Source organism: Onychomys torridus, chromosome 7 (assembly GCF_903995425.1).
Source record: "Onychomys torridus chromosome 7, mOncTor1.1, whole genome shotgun sequence".
In the NCBI taxonomy this organism is placed as follows: domain Eukaryota; kingdom Metazoa; phylum Chordata; class Mammalia; order Rodentia; family Cricetidae; genus Onychomys; species Onychomys torridus.
In genome coordinates, this window is record NC_050449.1 from 59,017,588 (window position 1) to 59,043,172 (window position 25,585).

General features: G+C 49.1%; 1 protein-coding gene and 1 non-coding gene across 3 annotated transcripts; both read right to left on the reverse strand.

The window, feature by feature from the left end:
• Window positions 1-1,662: 1,662 nt before the first annotated feature.
• Ankdd1a (ankyrin repeat and death domain containing 1A) lies at window positions 1,663-25,585 on the reverse strand. Of its 2 annotated transcripts, XM_036191807.1 has the most exons (15): window positions 25,395-25,585; window positions 21,071-21,174; window positions 18,970-19,068; window positions 16,753-16,851; window positions 12,611-12,715; window positions 11,829-11,927; window positions 10,797-10,895; window positions 10,033-10,131; window positions 9,629-9,727; window positions 8,134-8,232; window positions 7,420-7,518; window positions 6,144-6,239; window positions 5,397-5,601; window positions 3,890-4,021; window positions 1,663-2,082 (listed from the first exon to the last, which is right to left on the reverse strand). In XM_036191807.1, the coding sequence occupies exons 1-15, from the start codon at window positions 25,534-25,536 to the stop codon at window positions 2,021-2,023; spliced, it is 1,638 nt and encodes a 545-aa protein (XP_036047700.1). In that variant the 5' UTR covers window positions 25,537-25,585; the 3' UTR covers window positions 1,663-2,020. The 2 variants fall into 2 exon arrangements, with proteins under 2 accessions (XP_036047700.1, XP_036047701.1); XM_036191808.1 differs by lacking the exon at window positions 21,071-21,174 and having other exon boundaries at window positions 25,395-25,444.
• Window positions 14,097-14,171, reverse strand: Trnaa-ggc. Its single transcript has one exon. It is a non-coding gene; the product is annotated as a tRNA-Ala (tRNA).

A 25,585-nucleotide genomic window follows, 5' to 3' on the forward strand; every position in this document is an offset into this window, starting at 1 on the left:
GGTGGAGTCAGAGGGTCACCAGCCACAAGGAGAATGAGTCAGACACCCAAAATGGGATAGATGCAAAAGCCACAAGCCTTGGGGAAGCACTTAGATTAATAGGAGTGGGTTAAGTTGTAAGAACTAGTTAGTAACAAGCCTGAGCTATTGGCAGAGCATTGTAATTAATATTAAGTCTCAGTGTGTTTATTTGAGAGCGGCTGTGGGACAGGAAATCTCCGCCTACACTGATGACCTGAGTTCAAGCCCAGGACCCACAAGGTCAAGGGAGAAAATCGACTCTGGCAGGCTGTCCTCTGACCTCCATTGACTGGCAGGCTGTCTTCTGACCTCCAAAGGTGTGACACACACACAATAAGTAAGTAAATGTGTGGCAGGGGCAGATTTGGTGGTGCATACCTTGTAATCCCAGTATTTGGGAGGCTGAGGTGGGAGGTTCTCAAGTTTGAGGCTGGCTTGGGCTCCCCAGAGAGACCCTATCTAAAACAAAAACAAACGCTGAAGGTGTTAACCCAGTAGTATAGCATGCATTTAGCATATGTGAGACCCTGCATTCCGTCTCCAGCACCAAAGAAACACAATAGAATGACAATTAAAATGTCTAAATGTAATCTGTGATCCCAGACCAGATATTAATCCAGGAGATGACAAAACATTGACAAAATTGAATGTGGTCGGGAATTAATGAATAGTTTGTAAACACTGTTAGTTTCCTAATTTTTAAAAGAAGTTTTCATGTGTATAAGTGTGTACCTGAACACACATACACACAATCATGCATGCATGTACACACACACACACACACACACACACACACACACACACACACACCACAGACAGGCAGTAATATTGGAGAGCAGAAGAGGGCATCAGATCACCTGGAGTCAGAGTTAGAGACAGTTGTGAGCTGCTATGCGGTGCTGGGATCTGAGCTCTCAACCACTTCCTGGTTTTACAAAAGCACACTGTAGTTGTGTAAGAGTTAATGTTTACAGAAGCTTCATGCAGAAGACTTGAACATTCTCAGTACTGTTTTGCAACTTTTATAAGTCTGAAATGATTTCAAGATAAAAAACCATTTAAAAATTATATATCCAATTAGAGGGAAGAAAAAGAAGAATGCATGCCTCCTGGACGGTCAGCATATACAAACGGACTTATAAATACAAACAGCTATGGGATGAGCATGGCAGTTTCTGTCTGTTCGGCACTAGAGATTAGTGAGTTATCCTTAATGACTTAAGGACAATCCAGTTTGAAGGTGATGAATGAATGAAGCACTTCCTGCGGGCTGGGGTTGGAGGAATGCTGGTTTGATACCACTTGATTTGTGGTATGACCTGGACAAGGGGTTTCTCCTCCCTGGACCTCAGTGCCCTAGCTGTAAGGACACCCCTTGCACCTCAAGAGGGTGCTTCATGATGATCTAAGATAATGGAAGAGAAGGTGAGCTGAGAGGTCTCTATACTTACCATGCAACATAATGACCCAAGTTTGACCCTCAGAACCAACACAAAAACCAGGGCATGGTGGCACACACTTGTAAGCCAGGGACTGGGGAGGCAAGACAGGATGGTCACTGGCTCACTGGTCAGCCAGTCTAGTTAGGCCAATGGGAGGTCTTGTCTCAAAAACACAAGGTTATTCCAGGACTGCCAGGAACATAAAGAAAGACTCTGTCTCAAAACAAAACAAAAAAACACAAAATGGACAGTGCCTGGGGAGGAATACCCATCAAGTGTCCTCTGGCCTCCTCCACACCCATGTGAGGCATGTACACACATATGCACCCTCAGGAACACAACTAAGTGAGCTGAGAGCTGTAAAAGATGACACTCCTGGGACAGGATGACCAGAAAACCTAGAATAGACCCATCTCCCATCCTCCAAAAAGTACTCGAGTTTCCTGCTGGGGTCTATGGTTCAGGAGATGCAGCCGGAGGTATGTGTGCAGAGACTGCTCTGAAAACCCTTACGGAGATCTTCTTCCATGCTGTGGCCCCAAGGCGTTCCCACAAGCTCACATGGCTGTGCACCTCCTGGTGGCCCTGGGCTCGCCATTTGCCATCTTCCTGGTGCTCTCTGTGGAACACAAGACTCCCGTTGCTGGAATTGCGTTAGCTCTGCCTCCCAGGGTTGGTTTATGTCCTAATTTCCTGTGAGGCTTGTGCTATGGAAGACAACTGCTGTTCTTAAGAACATTTGGGAGGGCTGGAGACATAGCTCGGTGGTTAAGAGCACTTGTTGCTCTTCCCAAAGACCTGAGTTCTCTTCCCAGAACCTGAATGGTGGTTCACAGCTGTCCCTTCCTGATAATCTGACACCTTCTGATACACATACAAACACGCAAACATACAGATAAATTAAATATCTAAAAAATTTTAAATAATATTTGAGGGACCAGATGAGGTGGTGCACACCTTTAATCCCAGCACTGGGAAGCAGAGGCAGGTGCACCTCTGTGAGTTTGAGGCCAGCCTGGTCTACATAACAAGCTCCAAGTGGCCAAGACTGCATAATGAGACCCTGTCTCAAAAAAGCAAAGAACCCAAAAATAACAACAACAAAAATAACAATTAAAAAAACAAACTCAGTTGGGTGGTGATGGCATACACCTTTAATCCCAGCACTTGGGAGGCAGAGGCAGTCAGATCTCTGTGAGTTCAAGGCCAGCCTGGTCTACAAAGCTAGATCTAGGACAGCCAGGACTGTTACACAGAGAAACCCTGTCTCAAAAAACAAAACAAAAACTGTTAACATCTTATTTACTACTAATGTAAATACAGGAGGCCAATAATAAAAGTAATTTTACAAACTTAAAATTTTTCCAAGCACTTACATGTAGATTATTTTAAGACACAGTCTCACTACATAGCCTTAGCTGGCTTAAAACTTGCTATGTAGACCAGGCTAGTCTAGAACTGGTAGCGAGTCTCCTGCCTCTGCCTCCTGAGTGCTGGAATTAAAAGCCAGATGATTTTTGTTGTTGTTTAAAGAGTATTTTGGAAAATGGGTTGAGGATATGGCGCAGCTGGTGAAATACTTATCTAGCATATACCAAGTCCTAAGATTTCTCCCCAACAACACATAAAATGGGGTGTGTTGTTTATCACTCACCTCTAATCTCAGCACTGCTTCTGTGAGGCAGAGGCAGGAGGATCACATGTTAAAAGTCATCCTGAGCTACAAATTGAGTTTGAGGCTAGCCTGGGCTACATGAGACCATATCTCAAAAAAAAAAAAAAAAATGTTACTGGAAAACAAAAGGAGCTATTCCCTAATCCCCGCACCCTGAAATGACTGCACTTCCTCACGTGACCCAGAGGAGTCGTGGGACAGCCACCGTGCAAGAACTATTTTTCCTGTTGCCTCATAGCTAAGGTAGCTTTCATGGCTGCTAGGAACTGCCTATACCCACACTGCAGCTGCCCCATGCTGCCCACGTTGATGGACACTCCGTTGCTTAAGACTTTTTCATCACCCAATTTGCCTTTAATGGGGGATTAGCGCCACAGCTTTTGATCCTGCTTGTCTGAAAGTTGCAAGCCACTATGGGAATCTCAAATTAGGCTCTTGGGAGTGGCATGGTTAGGTACCTTATGCTGGCCTCAGAAGGCTCAACTCAGTGTTTAAGACAGTCTGTGGCTCGTCTCTCCTAATGAAAAAGAAGTCCCAGGGCGGTTTCAGCCTTATTCCAAACTAGAAGGCAGAGACAGCTGGGGAGGTAAAGATTACATTGCCATTGGTGACTTTGTTGGTTGTGAAGGGAACAGGGTTCACTGGTGATATTACTCAAAGGCAGGATGGGTAAGGAGCCCTTAGTTTGCCCAGAACCAGCCACCTGCTCGGTCCTTCAAGGGCCCAAGCATTCCAGCCATGACTCACTTACCAGCCAAGTCTCTCCTGCCGATGGCCACGAGGTCCTCAAACAGTGCTTTGCTGGGGTTCTTCCCAGCTGTGACTATACCATGCAGCCAGATGAGCAGCATCCGGTGACCATGCTCCTGATAGCTCCTGGTTCCTGCAGATGATGAGAGTGGAGGCCACCATGGTACCTTCCCAGAGCATGCATATGCTGTCCTCTACTGCATCCTCAATGCACCCAGCAGGAAAGAGGCCTTTCTCTGCTAGAGGTGGCCTGGGTTGGAGGTTAGGGTTAGGGTACAGCTTTTCAGATAGATAGAGTGGGTTTGTGACTGGTGTCTCAGGCTGAAGAACTTCCATGGCTTCAGGTTTTCTCTGAGGCATCTACCTGTCTACTCTAGAAAAATGGCTTACGTCTTCAAGGTACTGGGGTACCAATTACATGCTTCATCTCTAACTGATCACAGTCTATGCCTCAGGCATATGTTGGATCTAATACACAGATGAAAACACAGCCTAGTGAGGGGCAGCTGGCCATGTTTTCACCCCAGCACTGATTCATGGTTCTCAGCCTTAGATGCCCATTAGAAATCTCTAAAACTTCTATCTACTTTTGGCCCATCTATTGACAATACATAGTGTTTGTATATTTTATCCTATATTTCGCCATTACATCCAGTTATCAATTCTGTTTTTCATTTCTGAACTTCCTCGTGTATAGGAATTATAGCGTTTGAAGAATTGGCTCTTTTCCTTTCTAGTATTAATGTTCTCTCTCTCTCTCTCTCTCTCTCTCTCTCTCTTTCTCTCTCTTTCTCTCTCTTTCTGTTTATGATGTATAGGTGTGTAGTATACATTAGTGTCTACGCATGTGCATATGATGTGTGCACCTGTGCCCTTGCATGTGGGGGCCAAAGGGGGACATCGAGTGTCCTGCTCTATCACGTTCCTCTTACTCCCTCAAGACAGGGTCTGACTGAAGGTGAAGCCTGCTGTGTTTTGGCTAGACTGGCTGGCTATCGAGTGCTAATGATCCTTCTTTATCTGCACACCCACCACTCACAGCACTGAGGTTAAAGATGCATGGAGTGATACCCAGCTTTTACCTGAGTGATGTGGATCTGAACTCAGGTCCTCACATTTGCACACCGAGTGCTCTCACCCACCAAGGCTTTGCCCCAAGATGATATGCTTTATGTCTATTTCTCTTTCATGCCTTTGTGCCAGGGTCTAGATGTCTAAACAGACGTTAAATAGGAGTGTCAACAGTGGCCTCTCTTTTTCCCACAGGGAATGGAGTTAGTTGAGTGTATAAACGGTGGGTATGGGTTCCAGCTGATTCTGCAAAATTCAAGGTCCCAAAGGAGGTAGAACAGGGATGCACAGCCTGTGCAAGAAGCCGGGACAAGTGCTTTGGAAGTTGAGTGGGGCTAGGTTATGGGTTCCACAAGCTTCTGTCCCCAGCAGCACAGAACTCAGAACGCATCACACCTGTCCCCACCCACTTGGTATAAGGCAGGATAAGGCGGTACCTGTCCACTGTTGCTCGATGGCACAGACATGAGCCTCTGTGAACTCCCAGGAATATGCCAGTTTCTTCCACTCAGTGGGCCTCAGATACCGGGAAGCCAGTCGCCACAGCACAGAGTGGAGCTGCTGTGTTTCCTGCCGATGGTCTTGCTTAAAGGTCAGGTCCTTTCTAGAAGGGTAGCTGGTGTCCCTGCATGAAAGGTGGTCCTGTGGGGCAGATCCCAAAAGTGCAGGAGCCGTCTGGGGCCTGCTTCATGATCTTAGATACAGGTGACAGAGCCCGGGAACCTGAATCAGCATGGGCCTGGGCTTCATGTCCACCGCCCTGTCTGACTGTGTCTTGCCTTGACCACTGGACACCACACCATTCCTCCATCTAGAACTCATCTCCCTGACTTTTAACCCTTTGCTGTAGTCAAAAGAGCACTACTATGCCGCCTCCTCCACAAAGCCTCCAGCCGGAGACCTCTCTGTTTTCACCCCATTTCTTTATCACTCGGGAAGTTTATATATTCAAAGCAATTCACTCCTTGGGTAGGATCTCACCAGCACAGAACTGAGCCGGCCTCATTTCAGTATGTCTGGGTGCTTGCCCATCTCCAGGTCCTCACAATCTTAGTGGTACCCAAGGCAGACATGACTACCCACTGAGAGATAGGGTCCCCAGAATCGGTTGAGGCTACGACTTTCAAAGCCAGCTCCATGCACAGCCAAGGCTTTGCAATAAGAGAGATTAATGGAGGTGGTACCTTCTCCCATCTGTAGAAACGCTCAGCTTTGATGATCATGTCCACCAGGCTGACGTGGTTGCTGCGGGCGGCCACTGCCAGGGCTGTTTTTCCTTGCTGTAAAGAAGAGGCATCGGGGAGCTGGAGTTCCTAGAGGGCGGGGCGGGGCTGCCTCTAGATTTACTGTTATTGCAGCAACCACTTCTGATTTCATCAGACTAACTGTGCCTGGAGCTGGGCTGGAAAATGGCTCAGAGGTTAAGGGCACTGGCCACTCTACCATGAGGACATGTTTGGATCCCAGTACCCACATTGGGTGGTTCACAACTACCTGCAACTCCAGCTCCAAGGAATCTGGCACCATTTCTGGTTACCAAAGACCTACGCGCTCGCTCGCTCTCTCTCTCTCTCTCTCTCTCTCTCTCTCTCTCTTTTCTGGCCTCCATGGGTCCCCAAACATACTCACACAACATACATATACAAGCCTAGAAGAGCGGGTCTCAACCTTCCTAATGCTGTGACCCTTTAATACTCCCTCATGGCGTGGTGACCCTCCACCACACATTGCTACCTCATAACTATAATTTTGCTACTGTTATGAACTGTAGAGTAAATATCTGATAGGTAGGGCCATCCTGCCACATCTGCCTACCAATCCCCAGGCACCAGACAGACCCTTTGCTCCAGGCCTCCCACACGGCCAATCACTTGCAGGGGTCTGCAGGGGAAATGGGAAGCCGCTCTTTACCTGCAGCCAGCTTCCTGGGTTCAGCTCAAAGCAGTGAGATCCTGCCAAGTCTGGCCTGAATGTGACCCCCAATTCTGGCCTTTGCCTTTCTGACTGACCTCCCTGAGTGACATGCAAATGCCCGCTCTCCCCCGGCCTCACCCCACACCTTCAGCTCTCCTGAGGCCTCATGCCATCTAAGGAAGGAGCTACCTGAGGCACAATAAACTGGGGAGCTACCCCCAAATTCTGTTGCATGAGCAGGGAGGTGTTAGGCAGTGTGATGCTGGCTGGTCCTGCTATCCCTGCTGCTAACCACATAACTTACAGAACTAACAGTCTGGTGGGGAAGGGGTGAAACCGAAGGCTCCCAGGGCACAAGCAGACAGTAGGGCCACAGCTGAGGGGCCCCAGAGGACCCTGGAGGCCCTGGGTGTCCCTGGAAACAGACTTCAGAGCCACACTGGAGGTCCTCAGCACACAGGAGCAGGGATGAGGCATGGCAGCAGCGTCTCTGACACGGAGGGAACAGTGGAAACTTGAAAGCGGGGCCACTTAGAGCAGAGGTACCTTATCTCTCAGGCTTAAGTCAACTCCAGCAACGAGGAGCATCTCTGCTACATCCTGCCAGGCATGCTCGGCAGCGAGGTGGAGGGGAGTCTGCTGCCTCTGGAGAGAAGACGGGGGAGGGTAAAGCGTGCAGAAAGCATATGGGAGCCATGTGTGGTGGCGCACACCTTTAATCCCAGCACTCAGGATCTCTATGAGTTCAAGGCCAACCTTGATACAGTGGGTTCCAGGACAGCCGGGATTACACAGAAACCCTGTCTCAAAAACTACAATAAAATCAATAGGGGCTGGAGAGATGGCTTGGTGGTTTAGAGCAGGCACTGTCCTTGCAGAAGATCCTAGTAGATCTTCCCAACACCCACATCGGATAGCACACAGCTGCCTGTAACTCCAGCTCCAGGAGATCTGCTGCTCCTATGGCCTCCCAGAGTACCTGCACATACATAGCCTATCCTCACACAGACACTCTCGTGTACATACACACATAAACACATGAATTTATTTATTTGTTTGTTTGTTTGTTTATGTGGAGCTGAGGGTCGAACCCAGGGCTTTGCGCTTGCTAGGCAAGCGCTCTACCACTGAGCTAAATCCCCAACCCCCACATGAATTTAATAAACCAACAACCTCAGAAAGCTAAAATGGGAATTCATGTCTTAACTCTAGGTCATGCTGGGAGACCCCTGGGTCTGAATGGTTTCTGCAGTCACTTACAATGTCGGTGGCGTCCAGATCACTGTGGGCTTCTATAAAGAGCTGGACCAGACCAGGAAAGTTGTGCCTCACAGCAAGGTGTATAGGAGCAGTGCCCTGCTATTGGAGAGACATGGAGATCAATCAGTAAGGCCCTCTGAGGACTGCAGATTGGAGGTGGGGTGGGGTTAACTTGGCCATTATAGTCTCTCAAACAATATAAGTGACCTGAGGCAGACACAGCCACTGCTTGGAACTGGAAGCCTAAAACTGACCCATGAGGAGGGTGGTAGTCTTTGTGCCAGGTTAAAGGCCCCGCTATGCCTGCCTTGGGTATATGTACATGGTACATTTAAAAGATTTAAAAGAGGGGCTGGAGAGATGGCTCAGTGGTTAAGAGCAGTGGCTCCTCTTCCAGAGGACCCGGGTTCAATTCCCAGCACCTACATGGCAGCTCACACCTGCCTGTAATACCAGTTCCAGGGGATCCACCACTCTTACATCAACAATACATGCAGGCAAAACACCAATGTACATAAAATTAAAATAAATAAAACTGGTAACATTTTTTAAAAAAAGATTTAAAAGAGAAGTGAATATTTTTGAAATATATCTCTCCTTATTTACATAATGATAATTCATATATATGTACACATATATATGAAAGCAGGCTTAGTAAGGTCAAACAGTTTGCAAGTGATAGGTAGTAACAGTACTCAAGGCCAGGTTCTCCCCTCCCCCCCCACACACACTTTATTTCTCTCTTTCTCTGTGTGTGCCTCTCTCTGTGTGTCTCTCTCCATTTCCTGTCTCTGTCTCTCCCCACTCCCAGAGCAAACAGATTTATTTAGCAAAACTGAGAAGACTCCCAAGGTAGAAGGATCTGGGTTTTCTGATAACAAAATCTGTCTTGATGGGGGGGGGGGGGGGTGGGGGAGTGTTACACAGACCCTGATGATTTCTAATAGGAAAAGAGTTAACACCTGGCCTGGAGAGATGGCTCAGTTGGTAAAGTGTTTGCCATGCAAGCATGAGGACCTGAGTTCAGATCCCCAGCACCCACATAACAAGCCGGGTGTGGTAGTGCACACCTGGGACCCCAGTGCTGGGGGAGCAAAGCCAGAAGGGCCCCGCTGACTCAAAAAATGAGGTGGGGAGTGACGGAGGAAGATGTCTAATGCTGGCCTCTCCATACACACATGTACACACACACACACACACACACACACACACACACACACACACTCAAACACAACAGAAAGACAGAGAATATAACTAAGTGGTAAGTGGCTGGATCTGCAAAAATTAAAGACTGCCAGGTGCAGGTAGTTCAGCTGGGAGGATGGCCAAGCTTGGTTTCAGCCCTGCTCCTGACAAACTGTCAGAAATGAAATGCTACTTTTCCTTTAGTCCATGCTTCACCCCATCCACAAGGGTGTGCCTAGTTCTCTCCTGAGCTTAATCCATTTATGGGGGATGGCAGTGTGGATCCTTTCGATCCAGGCCCAATACTTACCTTGTCAGCCACGTTTGTGCACCCTCCTGCCTTGATGAGTGTCCGGGACACATCCTCAGAGCCACCAAGGGCTGCATAGTGGAGGCAGCTCAGCTTTTTCTGGAGAGAAACAGGCATCAGGACACTGTTCCGGGGATCTCTCATGTGACAGGGCACCAAGATTCACATTCCACCTAAGTCTCATGGCAGGAGTTGTCGGTGATTTGCCCAGGCCAAGTGGCTCACAAGGAGCCCTCTGGGGCCTTTATTACCCAATGGCTTGTCCTAGGCCACATAGCTAAGCCATGGAGAAGCCAAGACCAGAACCCAGGATGACTGCCTCAAAGCCTCTATTCACAGAACATTTAGGAATCTGATCGGCATAGTAAGCTAGGGAAGCCATCAGTCTCAGGAGGGCTAGCTACCTGGGTGAGAGCATTGACGTTGCTCCCAGCACTGAGGAGAAGCCTCACACAGTCAGCGTGGATCCCTTCAGCAGCTGCATGCAAAGCAGTCAGACCCTCCTGAAACACACAGGGAAAGGACTGGAGCCTGGGGAAGCTGAGCCAAACCCGGAGCCAAGAGCACACACCTATACTCTGGCCCCCTGAGCGCTCAACCACCTACTAGTGAGGACAAAGGGCTTCTGAGCCTGCACTGATGGTCCCATGTGTAGACTGCAGAGACATGATGACCTCATCAACACCTCTGTGCATGTTTTACTTGCCTTTTAGCCCACCTCACCCTCACTAATCTTGTTCCTTCTATGTCAGAAAGCCGCCCTGATCACCCAGGAAATGGAAATGCCTCATGGCTTATTTGTTTGTTTGGTGTGTGTTTGTTTTTTGAGACAGGGTTTCTTTGTGTGGCTTTGGCTGTCCTAGAACTCACTCTATAGACCAGGCTGGTCTCAAACTCACAGAGATCCTCCTGCTTCTGCCTCCCGAGTGCTGGGATTAAAGGTGTGTGCCACCATACAAACTCATGGTTTGACAATCCTGTCTGGCTTCCTACTCAGCCAGGTCCCTGGGGCTGCTGTTTGCTTCCTGTTGGTGGGTGTCAGTGTGAGAACATGCCATGCTCCAGGTCTCTACCAAGACAAAGTCCACTGCAGCACAGGATGGGGGCTCCTCAAAGACAGAGAGTCAGCGAGCATCTCATCTGTCTATGTCCCCAGCTGCTGACTCACCATGTTCTGCTCTTCCAGGTCTAGCCCAATATCCACAAGTCTCTGCAGCACAGCTACGTGGCCCTGGCTGGCAGCTAGGTGCAGGGCTGTGTTCCCCTCCTGCAGGAAGAAGATTGCTTGAAGAGCTTACAGACAGAGTCCTCAAGTTTCAGCATGTCACAGAACCCCCATTAGAGCTGCCCCCTCTTTTTACAGATACAGCAGTTAAGGTCCAGAGTGACATGTCCAGGGTTACAGAACAAAGTCTGACCAGCTTCATGCCTGTCACTATCAAAAGCCACAACCAGGGGCATTCTCAAGGCCCAGGTCCTGCACATACTCTTTCTCCTTATGATTCGAAGCAGGTATATTTCTTTAAAAATAAGATAAGGTCTGGGAATGTACATCAGTGTGTAGAGTGATTACCTAGCATGCACGAAGCCCTTGGTTCAGTCCCCAGGACTATAAACACCAGGCATGGCAGTGCTATCCATAAACCCAGTGCTTGGGAGATGGAGTAGGACAAGTCCCAGGTCATTTTCTGATACATACTGAGCTTGAAGCCAGTCTGGACTGTATGAGACTGTCTTAGAGAAAGAAAGGGGTGGAGGAGAACAAAAAGAAAAAAATTCATCTTGAACATCCCACACCCCACCAGCCGGCTCACATGTACTAAAGTGCCCACTAGAAGAACATTCAGACACATGACACATTCCGGCCTTTGGGGGTCTTTCCCCTAGCAGAACTCGAGTCAGAGGTAGGCTCTAGGAGGCTGGAGAGATGATGGCTCAGTGGTTAAGAGCACTTGTTCTTCCAGAGGACCTGGGTTCAATTCCCAGCACCTACATGGTGGCTCCCAACCATCTGACACCCTCTTCTGACCTCTGAAGTCACCAAGCCTGCACACGGCACACATATATTCAGGAAAAACATTCATGCACAGAAAAGAAATCTGAAAAGGAAAAAGGAGGCTTTAGGAGGTGCCAGGACCAAGAAGGCACAGGGAGTTCTGCAGCCTGGTCAGGGGTTGTAGAGTACCTCTCAGTCACATACCTTGTCTTTGACACTGTGGTCACAGCCAGAGCCCACGAGGAAGTCCAGGGCATCCAGCTGTCCATGCTCGGCGGCTCTGTGAAATGCTGTTCTTCCCAGCTGACCAGAAGATGAGAGACAGTAAGCCTTCTCATACTGTCAGTAAGTACCCCTTCCCTGCCCGCTGGCCGGGCTCCTCACTCTCTGTACTTGTGGCGGCGGCCTCTCCCACCCCGTTCTCCCTGCCACTCAGCCCCAGGTTCCAACAACAGCCCCTCTGTGGGAGGAGATCTTTCTACTACAGCTCTTCAGTGCCTCTTGGCCGCCAGCCACATGAAGAGAGAACCCTCAGGTTAGAGACAGATCTCCATGGGGACCCCCGGCCCCTTTGACTCCCTCGCTCATAATTCCAGTCTCCCAGAAATCATACACTCAGAGCTCTTTCCTGCCTTTAAAGTTCCAAAGATGCTTTCCACCCCTTTCCAATTACTCTAAATCTCTCCCTCCCTAACTGCCCCCTTCTCCAGGAAGCAGAAAACAGGCTCCTTTCTCTAACCTGTCTAGTCCTTGATGAAAGGGAGAGTCAACCATGTTCTGTTTCATCCTGCCCATCTGTGCACCTGTCATATCCCCTCCAGGGACAGTCAAGGCAGAATACAGTTTTCCTCGATAATCAAAGAATGCCCTCCAGGTGTGCAGCATGCCTAGTAAAGCCTGAGCCAATAAGAAACATCCAGTAGTGCCCTGACTAACAGGGTACACCCAGCCAATGGGAGAATTGAATAGCTTTGCATAGGTCTTACCTTGTCTGCATGGTCTAAGGCCACATCCTCCAGGTCTTCCATGACGAAGGCCAGCACAGACATGTGGCCCTTCTGGGCCGCACAGTGCAGTAAGGTCAGGCCGTCCTGGAAACAAGCCCAAGCAGGTCCGCGGAGTCTGTGAAGGGCCCCTTTCTCATACACTACCTGTCTCTTGGCACACAGCTCCCATGGCAACAATGCTGTCAATGATGAAGAGAACCCACACATGACCCAGCAAGGCAGCCTGCAACCAGGATGCCAGAAGCCAAAAGCCTGGCTCCACGCTCTTCAACTCTGGCTTGGGGACAGTTGTCTTCACCTCCTCTGAGTCTGCATTTATGTATAGACTGCCTCAGTGCAAGTCAGAGCACAGGAAAAGTACTTATGTGTCTCTAGCTGGCTTGGAACTTGCTATGTAGACAGGTTGGCCTCGAACTCAGAAATCCTCCTGCCTCTGCCTCCTGAGTGTTGGGATTAAAGTTTTACACCACGATGCCCAGCTAGGAAACATTATATAAACAGAAAAGTGATTTCAAACTGTAAGGTCACAGCCCTTGCAATCCCAGGAACATCCCGCGGAGTAATTGTATGAGAATTCTAGGCACCAACCTCCTTCATACAGCTGCAAATGAAGAAGCTAGTAACAGGGCTGGAGAGACGCTCAGCAGTTAAAAGCAGGCTGCTCTTCCAGAGGACCCAAGTTCAATTCCCAGCACCCACATCAAATGGCTCACACATGCTTGTAACTCCAATTCCAGGGAATATGATGTCCTCTGGCCTCTTAGAGTACCTAAATGCATGTGATACGAATAAACTCACACACACACACACGTAAAAATGAATTAAAAATGAAGTCAACAACTGAGTGCTCAGTGTAAGGTCACTAAGACCTAACCTCCCAGGGAGAACAAAGGCCACATGTACAATGCTGGGTCTGGAGTCAAGAGGCCTTTGAGAGGGAGAGGGGGTAAGAAGAGAGAGGTCTCTTGAGTGACATTTAAATGAAGGAGACTTGCAACGGACTAATGACCCAGAACTTCCACCCCTGCCCCATTAAGGTTGGAGTCCCTGGAGCACTGTTTGTCTTTTTTATTTGTTTGTTTGTTTGGTTGGTTGGTTTGGTTTGTTTTTCGAGACAGGGTTTCTCTGTGTTGCTTTGCACCTTTCCTGGAACTCGCTCTGTAGACCAGGCCAGCCTTGAACTCACAGAGATCCGCCTGCCTCTGCCTCCCGAGTGCTGGGATTACAGGCATGCGCCACCACTGCCTAGCCTGTTTGTCTTTTTTTTTTTTTTTTTTTTAAGATTTATTTATTTATTATGTATACAGCAGAGGGCGCCAGATCTCATTACAGATGGTTGTGAGCCACCATGTGGTTGCTGGGAATTGAACCCAGGACCTCTGGAAGAACAGTCAGTGCTCTTAACCTCTGAGCCATCTCTCCAGCCCAAAACTAGTATTTTTTTTTTTTTTTTTTTTTTTTTTTTTGCCAGAGCTGAGGATCGAACCCAGGGCCTTGTGCTTGCCAGGCAAGCGCTCTACCACTGAGCTAAATCCCCAACCCCCTGTTTGTCTTTTTAAAAAGTGTTTTTAGAGATGGAGAGACGGCTCAGCAGTTAAGAGCACTTGTTGCTCTTGCAGAGGACCCAGGTTCCCAGCACCCACATAGTGGCTCATAGTCATGCATAACCCCAGTTCCAGGGGATCCAACAGGCATTCATGTGGTACATATACATTCATGCAGGCAAAACATTCATCCACGTAAAGCAAAGATTTTTTTTAGAAATGTGTGTATGCTCTGCCCTCCTACCTACCCCCTTTCTTCCCTCAAAGACCAGAAGAGGGCATCACATTCTCCCAGATCTGAAGCTACAGGTAGTTATGAGTTTGGGTCAAAGAGTGCTCGGAGTCATCTCTGGCCCCTGGAGCACTGAAAAAACAGTTGCACCCTAAGAATCAGCAGAGCAGGGGTCTACATCTCGACAGCTGTCAGATCTCAGTGAGTCTAAATCTGAGGTCGTGGCTCTCACTGCATGTAAACTCTAGTTAATGATACGCATACTGAAGTAATTAGGGGGACATAAACAGCTGCTTGAAATTTATGTCGAAATGTATTCAATATACATAAAAACACTCCAAAAACCTCATCAGTGAGACGTTAACCCAATTAAAAAGTACTTTAGAAAAAAGCCAGGCATGGCACATGACTGTAATCCTCCTTGCTACTCCAGAGGCTGAGTGAGTGGGGAAGCTCACTTGAGACTAAGAGCTAAGGGCTAGCCTGAGCAATACGGCAAGACACCCTTCTCAATAAACAGCCTAGGCTAGCCTCAGATTTGTTATGCATCCAAGAATGACTTCGAACTTCTTACCCTTCTACCTCCACCACCAGAGTGACCACCATGCTTAATTTATGTAGTGGTGAGGATCAAACCCAGGATCTTGTGGATACTAGGAAAGTATTCTACCAACTAAGCTACATCCCCAGGCCCATTCTTATTATTTTCTTGCCCCCAAGGAAGCCACATAGAATGTCCAGGCTGGCTTCTATGAGTCACTGGAGAAACTGGGGACATTATCCTAGTCTCCCTACAGAGGTTCCAGATACCCTACAGTCCAGCCAGCCCAAACATATCCTCATGGGTTAGCCTGAGCAAAACCAGAGGGATGGCCTAACCAGCCATGGAGCTATGAACAATATCAGCAAGGCACTGAGGAGGCAGAGGCAGGAGGGTAACAAGTTCAAGGACAGGTAGGGCTATGTAGTGAGACCCTGCCTCAAACTGAGAACTAAAGAATCCCAGGTACACTGACTGACACCTATAATCCACTTAAGAGGCTGAGGCAGGAGGATTGCCTCGAGGCCACACTAGGCTACACAGTGGGTTCCAGATGAGCCTTGGTTACAGAGTAAGACCCTGTCTAAACAACCAAGAACAAAACCAACTTCTGCAAGTTGTATACACACACACACACACACACACCCCACATTCACTTTTTAAAATTAAAGAATGCCTGAAATGAGTGGGCAAGGGCACATTTGTTCTAGAGGCTGCAAGAGAAGGTTAAGCTAGGGTTGTCAGAGTTCCAGACAGTTGTGAACCGCCATGTGGGTGCTGGGAACTGAACTCCAGCCTCAGCTTCCTTTGCCTCCCCCTGCCCCTCTGCCACTCTCTCTTTTCCTGTGTGAACTCCTGTGATCACAAGGGGCCCATGTGGATAACCCAGAAAAAAAAAATCTTCCCATTTCAACATCTATAAATTTATTTGCAAAATTCTTTTTGTCGTGTTAGATTCTGGGAGTTCACAGGTCTGAGAATAGGATATGGACATATGTGGGGGTGTTGAGCACCACAAAAGGAAATCAATTTTAACTAATGGGTAGTGCTGGCACACGCAAAGCCCTGGGTTTTCCCAGCTCAGAATAAGCAGGATGTGATGACATGGGCCTGCACCCTCTGCTACATAAGGAGTTCAAGGACAACCTGGGCTACATGATTCCCAGTGGAGGGATTTCAGGCATGGAGATTTGTGGGACCCTGCTCCCTTAAGTCACTTACATATCAAGTACTGAGGGAGGCCAGGTTCCCAAGGGGCCAGCACCCAGCCAGCCTGGGACATTCCACCCACTGCTTCTCTGGCTTTTCTCACCACTTTGAGGTAGTTACACACACACACACACACACACACACACACACACACACACACCATTTCCAAATGGGAAACCAGCATGGGTGATAAAGTAATCCACCCAAGGTGTAAGAGTTGGTACCCTGGATTCAGATCCACCACCCTAAGGATGAGGAGGGCAGAGCTTGGCAGAGGGCCTAGGAAAGACCTCCTGCCTCGGTGCATCTTTCCAACTGCCCTGTCTGTAAATATGGAAATCAGCTGACCAGACAGCTGGAGAATTATCACCGGAGAGCGGGGGTAAGGGTGGAAGTGGGGAGTGGGGTCTGGGTCGGGGGGGGGGGGGGAGGGGAACAGCCAGATGAGAGACAGTCCTGATGAAAACACTCTCACCCTTTCTCACCCTAGGGCTCAGCTCAACAGGGTCTTCCAGAGGGCCAGGCAGAACCAGGTGGGAAATGGAGGGGAGAAGTGGAGTAGCCAAGGGTCTGGGGCTGCCAGCTGCGGCCTTACCTTGCTCTCACAGTGGACCTTGGCCCCAGCATTGACCAGAATCTGCACAATCTGCAAGTGGCCGAACCAGGCAGACAGGAGAAGTGCATTCATCCCAAACTGGGGGAAAGGACACAGGGAGGTGAGGAGAAAGGGAGGAGGCAGGGGAGTGGCTGTGTCCACACAGCCACACCATTCATCTATAGCTGCCGCTCAGTCCAGAGAGCCCCACGCTGCAGTCACTTAAAAACTAGAAAATTTGCTCGCTGTTTTAAATATTTGTTTTGTTTTGTATGTATGGGGGTTTTGCCTGTGTGTGTGTAAGTGCACCACATGTATGTCTGGTACCAGAGGAGGCCAGAAGAAGATGACAGATCCCCTGGAACTGGAGTTATAGATGGTTGTGAGGCACCATGTGGGTTCTGAGAATCAACCTGGGTCCTCTGCAAGTGTAACAAGTCCTCTGACCCACTGAGCCGTGTCTGCAGCCCCAGTTCTGCTGTTTTTAACACAGAAGCGGATACACTATTGGAAACTTCCTTTTGTTGGATGAAACCTAAAATCGAAATGGCTGCCATCTCATTGCTTCTTCAGTAGAAGGACCACTTAAAAGAAAAGAACACATGGGGTTGGGGATTTAGCTCAGTGGTAGAGCACTGGCCTAGCAAGTGCAAGGTCCTGAGTTCGGTCCTCAGCTCTGAATAAACAAAACAAAACAAAAAAGAACACATTTGGAGGGAACAGAGCTCAGGTTTGCTTTGTTTTTGTTGTTGTTGTTTTGAGATAGGTTCACATGTAGCCCAGGCTGGCCTCAAGCTATGTAGCTAAAGATGACTTTGAACTCCTGATCCTCCTGTCTCCTCCTCCCAATCGCTGCAATCAATGGTGTGCGTCACCACGTCCAGCTTATATTCATTGCCTGAGCATGCGGTGGAGTGTGTGTGGAGGTTGTAAGAGAACCATGCACTTGGCTCTTTTCGTCTACCTTTGTGTGCCTTCCATGGATTGAATGATTGAATTCAGGCCACCAGGCTGCATAGTAAGTGCCTTTACCCGCTAAGTCATCTTCCCTTTCTTATTTATTTTGAGATAGGGTCTCACTATACAGCCCTGGCTGGTCTGGAACGCACTATGTAGACCAGGCTGGCTTTAAACTCATTGAGGTTGTCTGCCTCTGCCTCCTAAACATGGGATTAAAGGTGTGCACACAGTACCTAACGGGTTTTTATTTGTTTGTTTGTTTGTTTGTTTGTTTTAAATTTAGTTTGGGGGATAGGTGTGTAACTCAGTTGGGGAAGAGCTTGCCTAGCACATATGAGGTCCTGGCTTAATCCAGAGTACCTCATAAACTGGGCATGATGGTACACACCTGTAGTCCCAACACTTTAGAGCATACTGGGAGTGGAGGCAGCAGGAACAGAAGTTCAAGGTCATCCTTGAGTTTGACGCCAGCTTGGGCTCCCTGAGACCCTCTCTCTCTATTTTTTCCCTTTCTTTCTTTGTTTCTTTCTTCCTTCCTTTGTTCCTTCTTCTTTTCTTCCTTCCTTCCTTTTTTTTTTTTTTTTTCCTGGTGCTGAGGATAAAATCCAGGACCTCATGCATGCTGGACAGTCACTCACTCCACAGCTGAGCCACACCTCTAACCCTAAGTATCCATTTTTAAGTATATCTGTATCAAATGGCACTGTCAGATTCAGCCCTTCTAAACCTGGAGAGGCAATTCTGTAGATCTTTGGGGCTCCCTCTCTTTCAAGTAGAGTGCCATCTATTGATTTGCCCAATCTGCTCCAGGACAGTTTCTTAGCAAGTTGCCTGTTCAGGTGCTGACCAGGGCAGAGCCCCGGGGCCTATCACAGGAGACCCTCTTCTTGGCCCCTTTACTAAGCAGGCCACCATTGATCCATGTGACTATCTGTTCTATAGCTTATCAGTCTCCCTCATCACATGGTATCATGAAAGACCAAAAATGTCCCCAGAACTGAAAGGCCATTGATAATAGAGAGCTTCTTCCCATGCCAGGGAAAATAAAATGGGTTCAATGTCACCAATGCCTAAGACTGACTTGGGCCCAGCCTGTACCTAAGCATCTGCATGTCAGTGGCAACAGTCTCACCAATGACAACTTGTTCACAGGTCAGACAGATTGAGAATGTCCTTACCCCTGAGGGGCAGGAAGGTAGGCAGACACACACACACACACACACACACACACACACACACACACACAGACCTCCCTACCGAGTCCACGTCGTCCACAGCAGCCCCATGCTCCAAGAGCAGCCGCACAGCCTGTTCATGTCCAGCACCTGCAGCCCAGTGCAGGGCCACTCTGCCCACCTGCCAGGAAGAGAGGAAACTGTCAGTCTACCCGGCTGCCTGGCCTGCCCCCAACACCCTCTCTACCAAGACAGCTGGCCTGCAGGGAGGAAGGGCTGTTGGTGGCTCTGGTGCCCAGCTGGCTGGAGATCCAGCCCTTCTTGAGGTCCCTTTTCCCTGATAGGGTACAGCTAAAACAAATATCATAAGATACACTGACTGGACCCATCTGTCCCTGTCTGCAACTCTTCACAGCTCCCCACCGCTCCTGGGGCAAACGCCTGAGCCTGAACCTACAAGCCCCTGTGTGGCCTGGCACTGCCCCCAACTGCCTCTCAGAGGGGCCAGATGGTTTCCAGCTCCAAATCTTTCTTCCTACTGGGAAGCCACATGTAACCTAAGACAGCTCTCCATGTCCCCAAGGGAAACAGAGTGTCTGGTTCTTCCCTCACAATGAGCCGAAAGGGGCCTGACCGTCTGGCTCGCTCTCCACCACTCTGGGAGTTCATCCTGGTTTCTGGCCCTCCATCCGTCTGAGCAGGCTGGGCCACAGCCTCCCTCTGTCCAGTCGACTTCGCCACCATCTCAGCCCATGAGAGGCACCGAAGGACAGTACTACTTTTCAGTGTAATCTTCGGACGCCAGCTCTCTCTTCTCGGGGCTCCTGCCACTCGGTTCCCTCTACCTGAAACACTGTCCTTCACCTCACTCCATGGAAACCTTCTGGGATACCTCCAGATGGGACAAAGCCCCTTGACCCTCCCTGTGCTGATGGGACAGTTTGTCACTGTGGGGATGAGATAGTTAGCTTGCTGTCTTTGTCCCCTGCCCCGCTCCCCAGACTCCATGAAGTCTGAGGCCACAGCTGTTGTGGGTTCTGTTCTGTTCCCACCACCTAGCATAAAGTATGCCCTTCATAAAGTCTTAGTGCATGAACACATAAGCCAGTGTTTGTGAGAGAATACACTTAATGAATGAATGAAGACATCAAAGAGTATGTATGTAAATATAATTAATGGATGGATGGATGGATGGATGGATGGATGGATGGATGGATGGATGGATGGACGGACAAACAGATAAAGCACTGTCATACTACTAGGTCATGCTTCCCTGCAGGTACTTGTTCAAGAACTGAGACCAAAGCATCAGTCACCAACCCCATGCTGTGTGACCTAAAGTGACCTGCCACTGCCCCATTGCACCTGCCTTGAACTATATACAGGGCCAGTACTTCCCACTCTCCTCACCTCTTCTTGGAGACCAAATGACAGCCACCAAGAAGCTGGTGGATGAGTGCTCTGAAAACCAGAACATGGCAGACACACTCATAACTCTTGTTACTATTCCCACACCTCCCAAGCTGGCTCTGAAGACTGAAGTCATACCCTATCACATCGCCCTAGACAGTGTACCCTCTGCTGCAGTCAAGGATACTGCATCCAATGCCCGCTAACCAAGCCTTAGTATAACATCCAAGAGGTTCCTCAGAGGCAGAAGTTCTGAGCCAGAGAGGGACCACCCTGCATGGTCTCTTGGCCTGTCTTCAATGTCCACTTAGAAGACATGCTTCTTCCTTTGTCCTCTTCCCCCAGGGCCATGGACCCTACTGCTTCCCTGCCTGATTAGCAGACTCCCAGAACAGGCCAGTGTCTCCTGCAGCTTTTCACACACATGGGGACAGCAAGTGTTAAGAGAGCTGAAATCAACTGCTGCCTCACATACACTCCCAGTGTCTGGAATCTGGCCCCTCGTGGTCCCCAGAATCCTGCCCACATGCACCTCCCCACCTTTGTCTCTTAGATGGGCCTTCCAGATGGGCTACACAGGTTCAACGTCTGAGCTCTGGACTTGCCAAAGCCTGACTTGGAATCCTTAGGCCAGCTCCAGAAATGAAGAAGACAGAGCGTAAGGCCTCTCCTCCAACTCCATCCTCAAGTCAATGCACACAAACACAACACACCTCCGCTGGCCTAGTGACTTGTCCCACTGGGTGGCAACACCGTATGGTACTCATACTTACATGGTTTCTAGCCCTGATGTTAACCCTCTTCTCTAACAGTTCCTTCATCCTCTCCACCTGATTCCAGTGTGAGGCCTCATGGAGCTGTCTCTCCAGGGGAAGCACTGGGGAGACAGAGGGATTTGGGATGAGAGAAAGGGACACCACACTCTTAGGGATGCACTTGGGGAAGGATGGAATTCATTCCCACTGGAGTCAAGAAGGGTAGAAGACAGTGAGGACTTAGTGTGCCGGAGGTGGGAGCCCCCACTTTTAGACATTCCTATTCCTCATTTCTCCACCTCTTCGCTCCTTGCCCCTAAATTCTAACCCTTTCACCTCCACATCTGGAGCTAATTCTGCTTTGCCTGATTGGAAGGCTCCCTTCTCTGTAGTCTCTCTCCTTCCACAAAGCACTTTCAGGGCACGGGAGAAGGCTTAGGTAAAGTGCTCACCTGACAAGTGTGATCACCCGAGTTCAGATCCCTAGAACCCAATTAAAAAAAAAAAAAAAAAAAAAAAAGGACTGGCAAGATGGGTCAGAGGGTAAAGATACCTGCTGCTGAGCCTGATCCCAGGACCTACACGGTGGGGGAGGAAGTTTACTCCTGCAAGTTGTAAAGAGCATCCTGGTTCGAGCATACTTACACACACACACACACACACACACACACACACACACAAATAAATAAATAAATAAATAAATCAAAATGTACATTAGGCCGGGCAGCAGTGGTGCACACCTTTAATCCTAGCACTTGGGAGGCAGAGCCAGGCAGATCTCAGTGAGTTCGAGGCCAGCCTGATCTACAGAGTGAGATCCAGGACAGACACCAAAACTACACAGAGAAACCCTGTCTCAAAAAAACGGAAAACAAAACAAAATGTACATTAAAAATGTGTCAACAGGTAAAGAACACTCACTGCTCCTTCAGAGGATCCGAGTTCAGTTCCCAGCACCCATGTTGGGCAGCTCCAACTGCCTGTCACTCTAGCTTCAGGGGATCTATGCTCTCTTCCAGCCTCTGCAGGCACCCACCTACGCACGCGCACACACACACACACACACACACACACATACACACATCACACACCATACACACCACAAACACACAAACACACATACACACCACACACACACACATACACACACCATACACACCACACACACACAAACACACACACATATATACCACACACACACACACACACACACACACTAAATAAGTAAATGTAAAAGAAAGCTCAAGACAGCTCAGTAAGTGAAGGTCTTTGCCATGCAAGCCTGATGCCATGACTTCGGTTCCCAGAGCCCATGTGAAGAACCAGACGCACTGGAGTACTTCTGCAATGTTGGCATTAGATGGGGGAAGAAACGGGAGACTTGCCCAGAAGCTGGCAGGTCAGTTAGTTTGGAATATGCACCACAGTTTGGCAGAAACGGCAAGAGAGATGCCGCATCAAAAACAAGGTGGAAGGAGAGTCTAGACTCCTGAAAGTTGTCCTTGGACCTTCACACACGAGCCTAGTTCTTTGTGCATCTGGGGACAGATGGCCAGTGTCTTAGCAGGGAAGCATGCACTAGAGGGGCAAAGTTAGAATGGAAATCTTTTTTTTTTTTTTTTTTTTGGTTTTTTTGAGACAGGGTTTCTCTGTGCAGCTTTGGAGCCTGTACTGGAACTCACTCTGTAGCCTAGGCTGGCCTTGAACTCACAGAGATCCGCCTGCCTCTGCCTCCTGAGTGCTGGGATTAAAGGTGTGTGCCACCACCGCCCTAGAATGGAAATCTTATCTGTTCCATCACTTTACCCCACACGTTTCCAGCCCTAGCAAATGCACACCAGGCCCTCTGACAGCTGAGCATTGATCAGCATTGGGTTCTCTGCCCCGAATCCCACTCACACACACTCCATGACTCTCCCTTTGGCTGTGAGAGTCCTAATGATCCCTTGACCCCAGCAGAACGCCGTGACCCCTAAGAAATAAGCAGCACACTGCTGGGTGTCATGGCACACACCAGTCATTCTAGCATTTAGGAGATGAAGGAGGGTCAGGCACTCAAGCTGACTTAGTGAGCTGAAATCCAGTCTGGGCTACATGAGACCCTACCTCATGAAAAGTGGGGTGAGGAGATAACCGGGAGATGGCTCAGTGCTTAAGTGAAGTTGTTGCTTACGGAGGCCTTGAGTTTGGTTCCCAGCACCCACATCTGGTGGCTGGCAACTGCCTATAACTCCAGGTCCTGGGGATTTGCTGCCCTCTTCTGGCTACATCTTTAGGTACACACACACACACACACACACACACACACACACACACTAACAAAGTAAGGCACATGCCTTTAATCCCAGCACTCAGAGGCAGAGGTAGGCAAATGAGCCTGGTCTACATGGTGAGTCCATTCCAGGACAGCCAGGAATACACAGTGAGAATCTGTCTCAAAAAATTAATTAATTAAACTGGGTAGTGGTGGCTCATGCCTTTAATCCCAGCATTTGGGAGACAGAGGCAGGAGGATCTCTGTGAGTTCAAGTCCAGCCTGGTCTACAGAACGAGTTCCAGGACAGGATCCAAAGCTACACAGAGAAACCCTGTTGTTGGGGGGGGAGGGGGGTTAATTAATTAAAAAATAAAAACCTTCCCATTCCCTGTGGTGGGATACCTTGCTCAGCCTTGATACAATGGGGAGGGGCTAGGTTCTCCTTCAACTTGGTATGCCAGACTTTGTTGACTACCATGGGAGGCCTTACCCACTCTGAGGAGTGGATGGGGGCAGAGTGGGAGGGAGGTGAGGAGGCAGGAGAAGGGAGGGAGGGGGAACTGGGGTTGGTATGTAAAATGTAAAAATTTTAATAAATAAATATATTTTTAAAAATGCTCTAATATCAGTTTCTCAAGACATTACAGGTGGAAATGCATCAGAAATAAAATTGAACTCAGAAATATAGGAATTTCCAAAGTAATTTTAGAAGCTGACTTTTTTGGGCAGCATTGGCCTGCAATGGGATATTAGAGGTGGTAGAGGTTTCCTTGAAATTGTCAGATGTTCAGATGCCTCCAGCCATTATGGACATTATGTCAAGTTCAAATATTTAGAGAAAGAGCCTTCCTTCTCCTTTTCAGCCAATACCATTCATGACTCATTAAATGCTGATCAGAAATTTTTAAAAATAAAAAAATAAAAGTCTTAAAAGCAACACTTATGCTTAATGGAGCCCAGTGCCCACTTCTCATTCATCTGGGTAAACCGTGAAAGCTGGCAGCTTCGGCATTTTGAAATCCAGTGGGCAGGACTATGAGGATTTGAGAATGCACTCCTGGGTTCAGTGGTCAGGGCTCAGCCTGGGCAACAGAGCTAAGACTTCTCGGAGGAGGCAAAGGCAGGTCCTCTTTCCTCTCCTAGGCAGAGCACCAAAGGGCTCCCAGGAGAGCTGAAGGCCACATGCATGCCTTCCACACATCTAAGGGAGCCCCGCTCTGGGTGCATTCTGAAAGAGGCTCTGACGTTCCTTATTTCACTCAGGGATGGAGCTGACCATATCACCTTTTTTCTAGGTCCTGGTTCCTCTTTTTTTTTTTTTTTTTTTTTTTTTTTTTTTGAGCTGAGGATCGAACCCAGGGCCTTCGCTCTACCACTGAGCTAAATCCCCAACCTGGTTCCTCCTTTGATATGGTGTCTACACCCCATTTTATTTGGGCAAACTGGGGGTGGTGCTGCTGCTGGTGGTGGTGGTAGTTGACAGGGTCTCATGTAGCCCAGGCTGGCCTTGGACTCCCTGTGTAGCCAAGGATGGAATGTGATATTGGATTCCTGATCTTCCTGCCTCTACCTCTCCAGTACTAGGATTACAGGTGTGTGCCGCCGTGCGTGGTTTTACATGGCGTGTGAAATGGAACCCAAGGCCTTGTACATATTAAACAAACATTCTACCTGCTGAACTGCGCCCCATCCTTAATTTCAGCATTTCTATCGCTATACAGTCATGTGACCTCATCCTGTCCCTCAGCTTTCTCATCTGAAAAACAGAGATGACAGGAGGCCCTACCCACATGGTCGTCTACTGTCTTCTACCGGCCTGACCTGCCTCAAAGCCTGACACACAAAGCACGTTATTAACAAGGATCGCTGTCACCCCTGGCTTGCCCCGCCCGGGATACCCTGAGTCCCAGATGTGCGGCCACTGTGCCCTATGCCCGAGCAACGTTCCTCACAGAGCCACAGAGAAGGACCGAGGTGGCCTTGGGAAGGACCAGCCTCTCCCTGGGCAGCCCTCTGTGAACGCCGCGTCTCCCCACCGGCCTCGGGCCCCCACCGTGTCCACCTGCCCTCGGCACCGGGACTCACAGCCATGGGTCTCCCAAGCCAGCTCCTCCTCCATCCCGCTGCTCCGGGGGTGCAGGATGTCCTGGGCGTGTGGCTGCCGGGGGAGGAGTGCGCGGAGCCGGGAGCGCGCAGAGAGGGGGAGTGGGCGGCAGAGGTCCCGCATCTCTCTGTAGACCCTGCTGGCTGTCTGCCCAGCTGTGAGTCTGATGCGC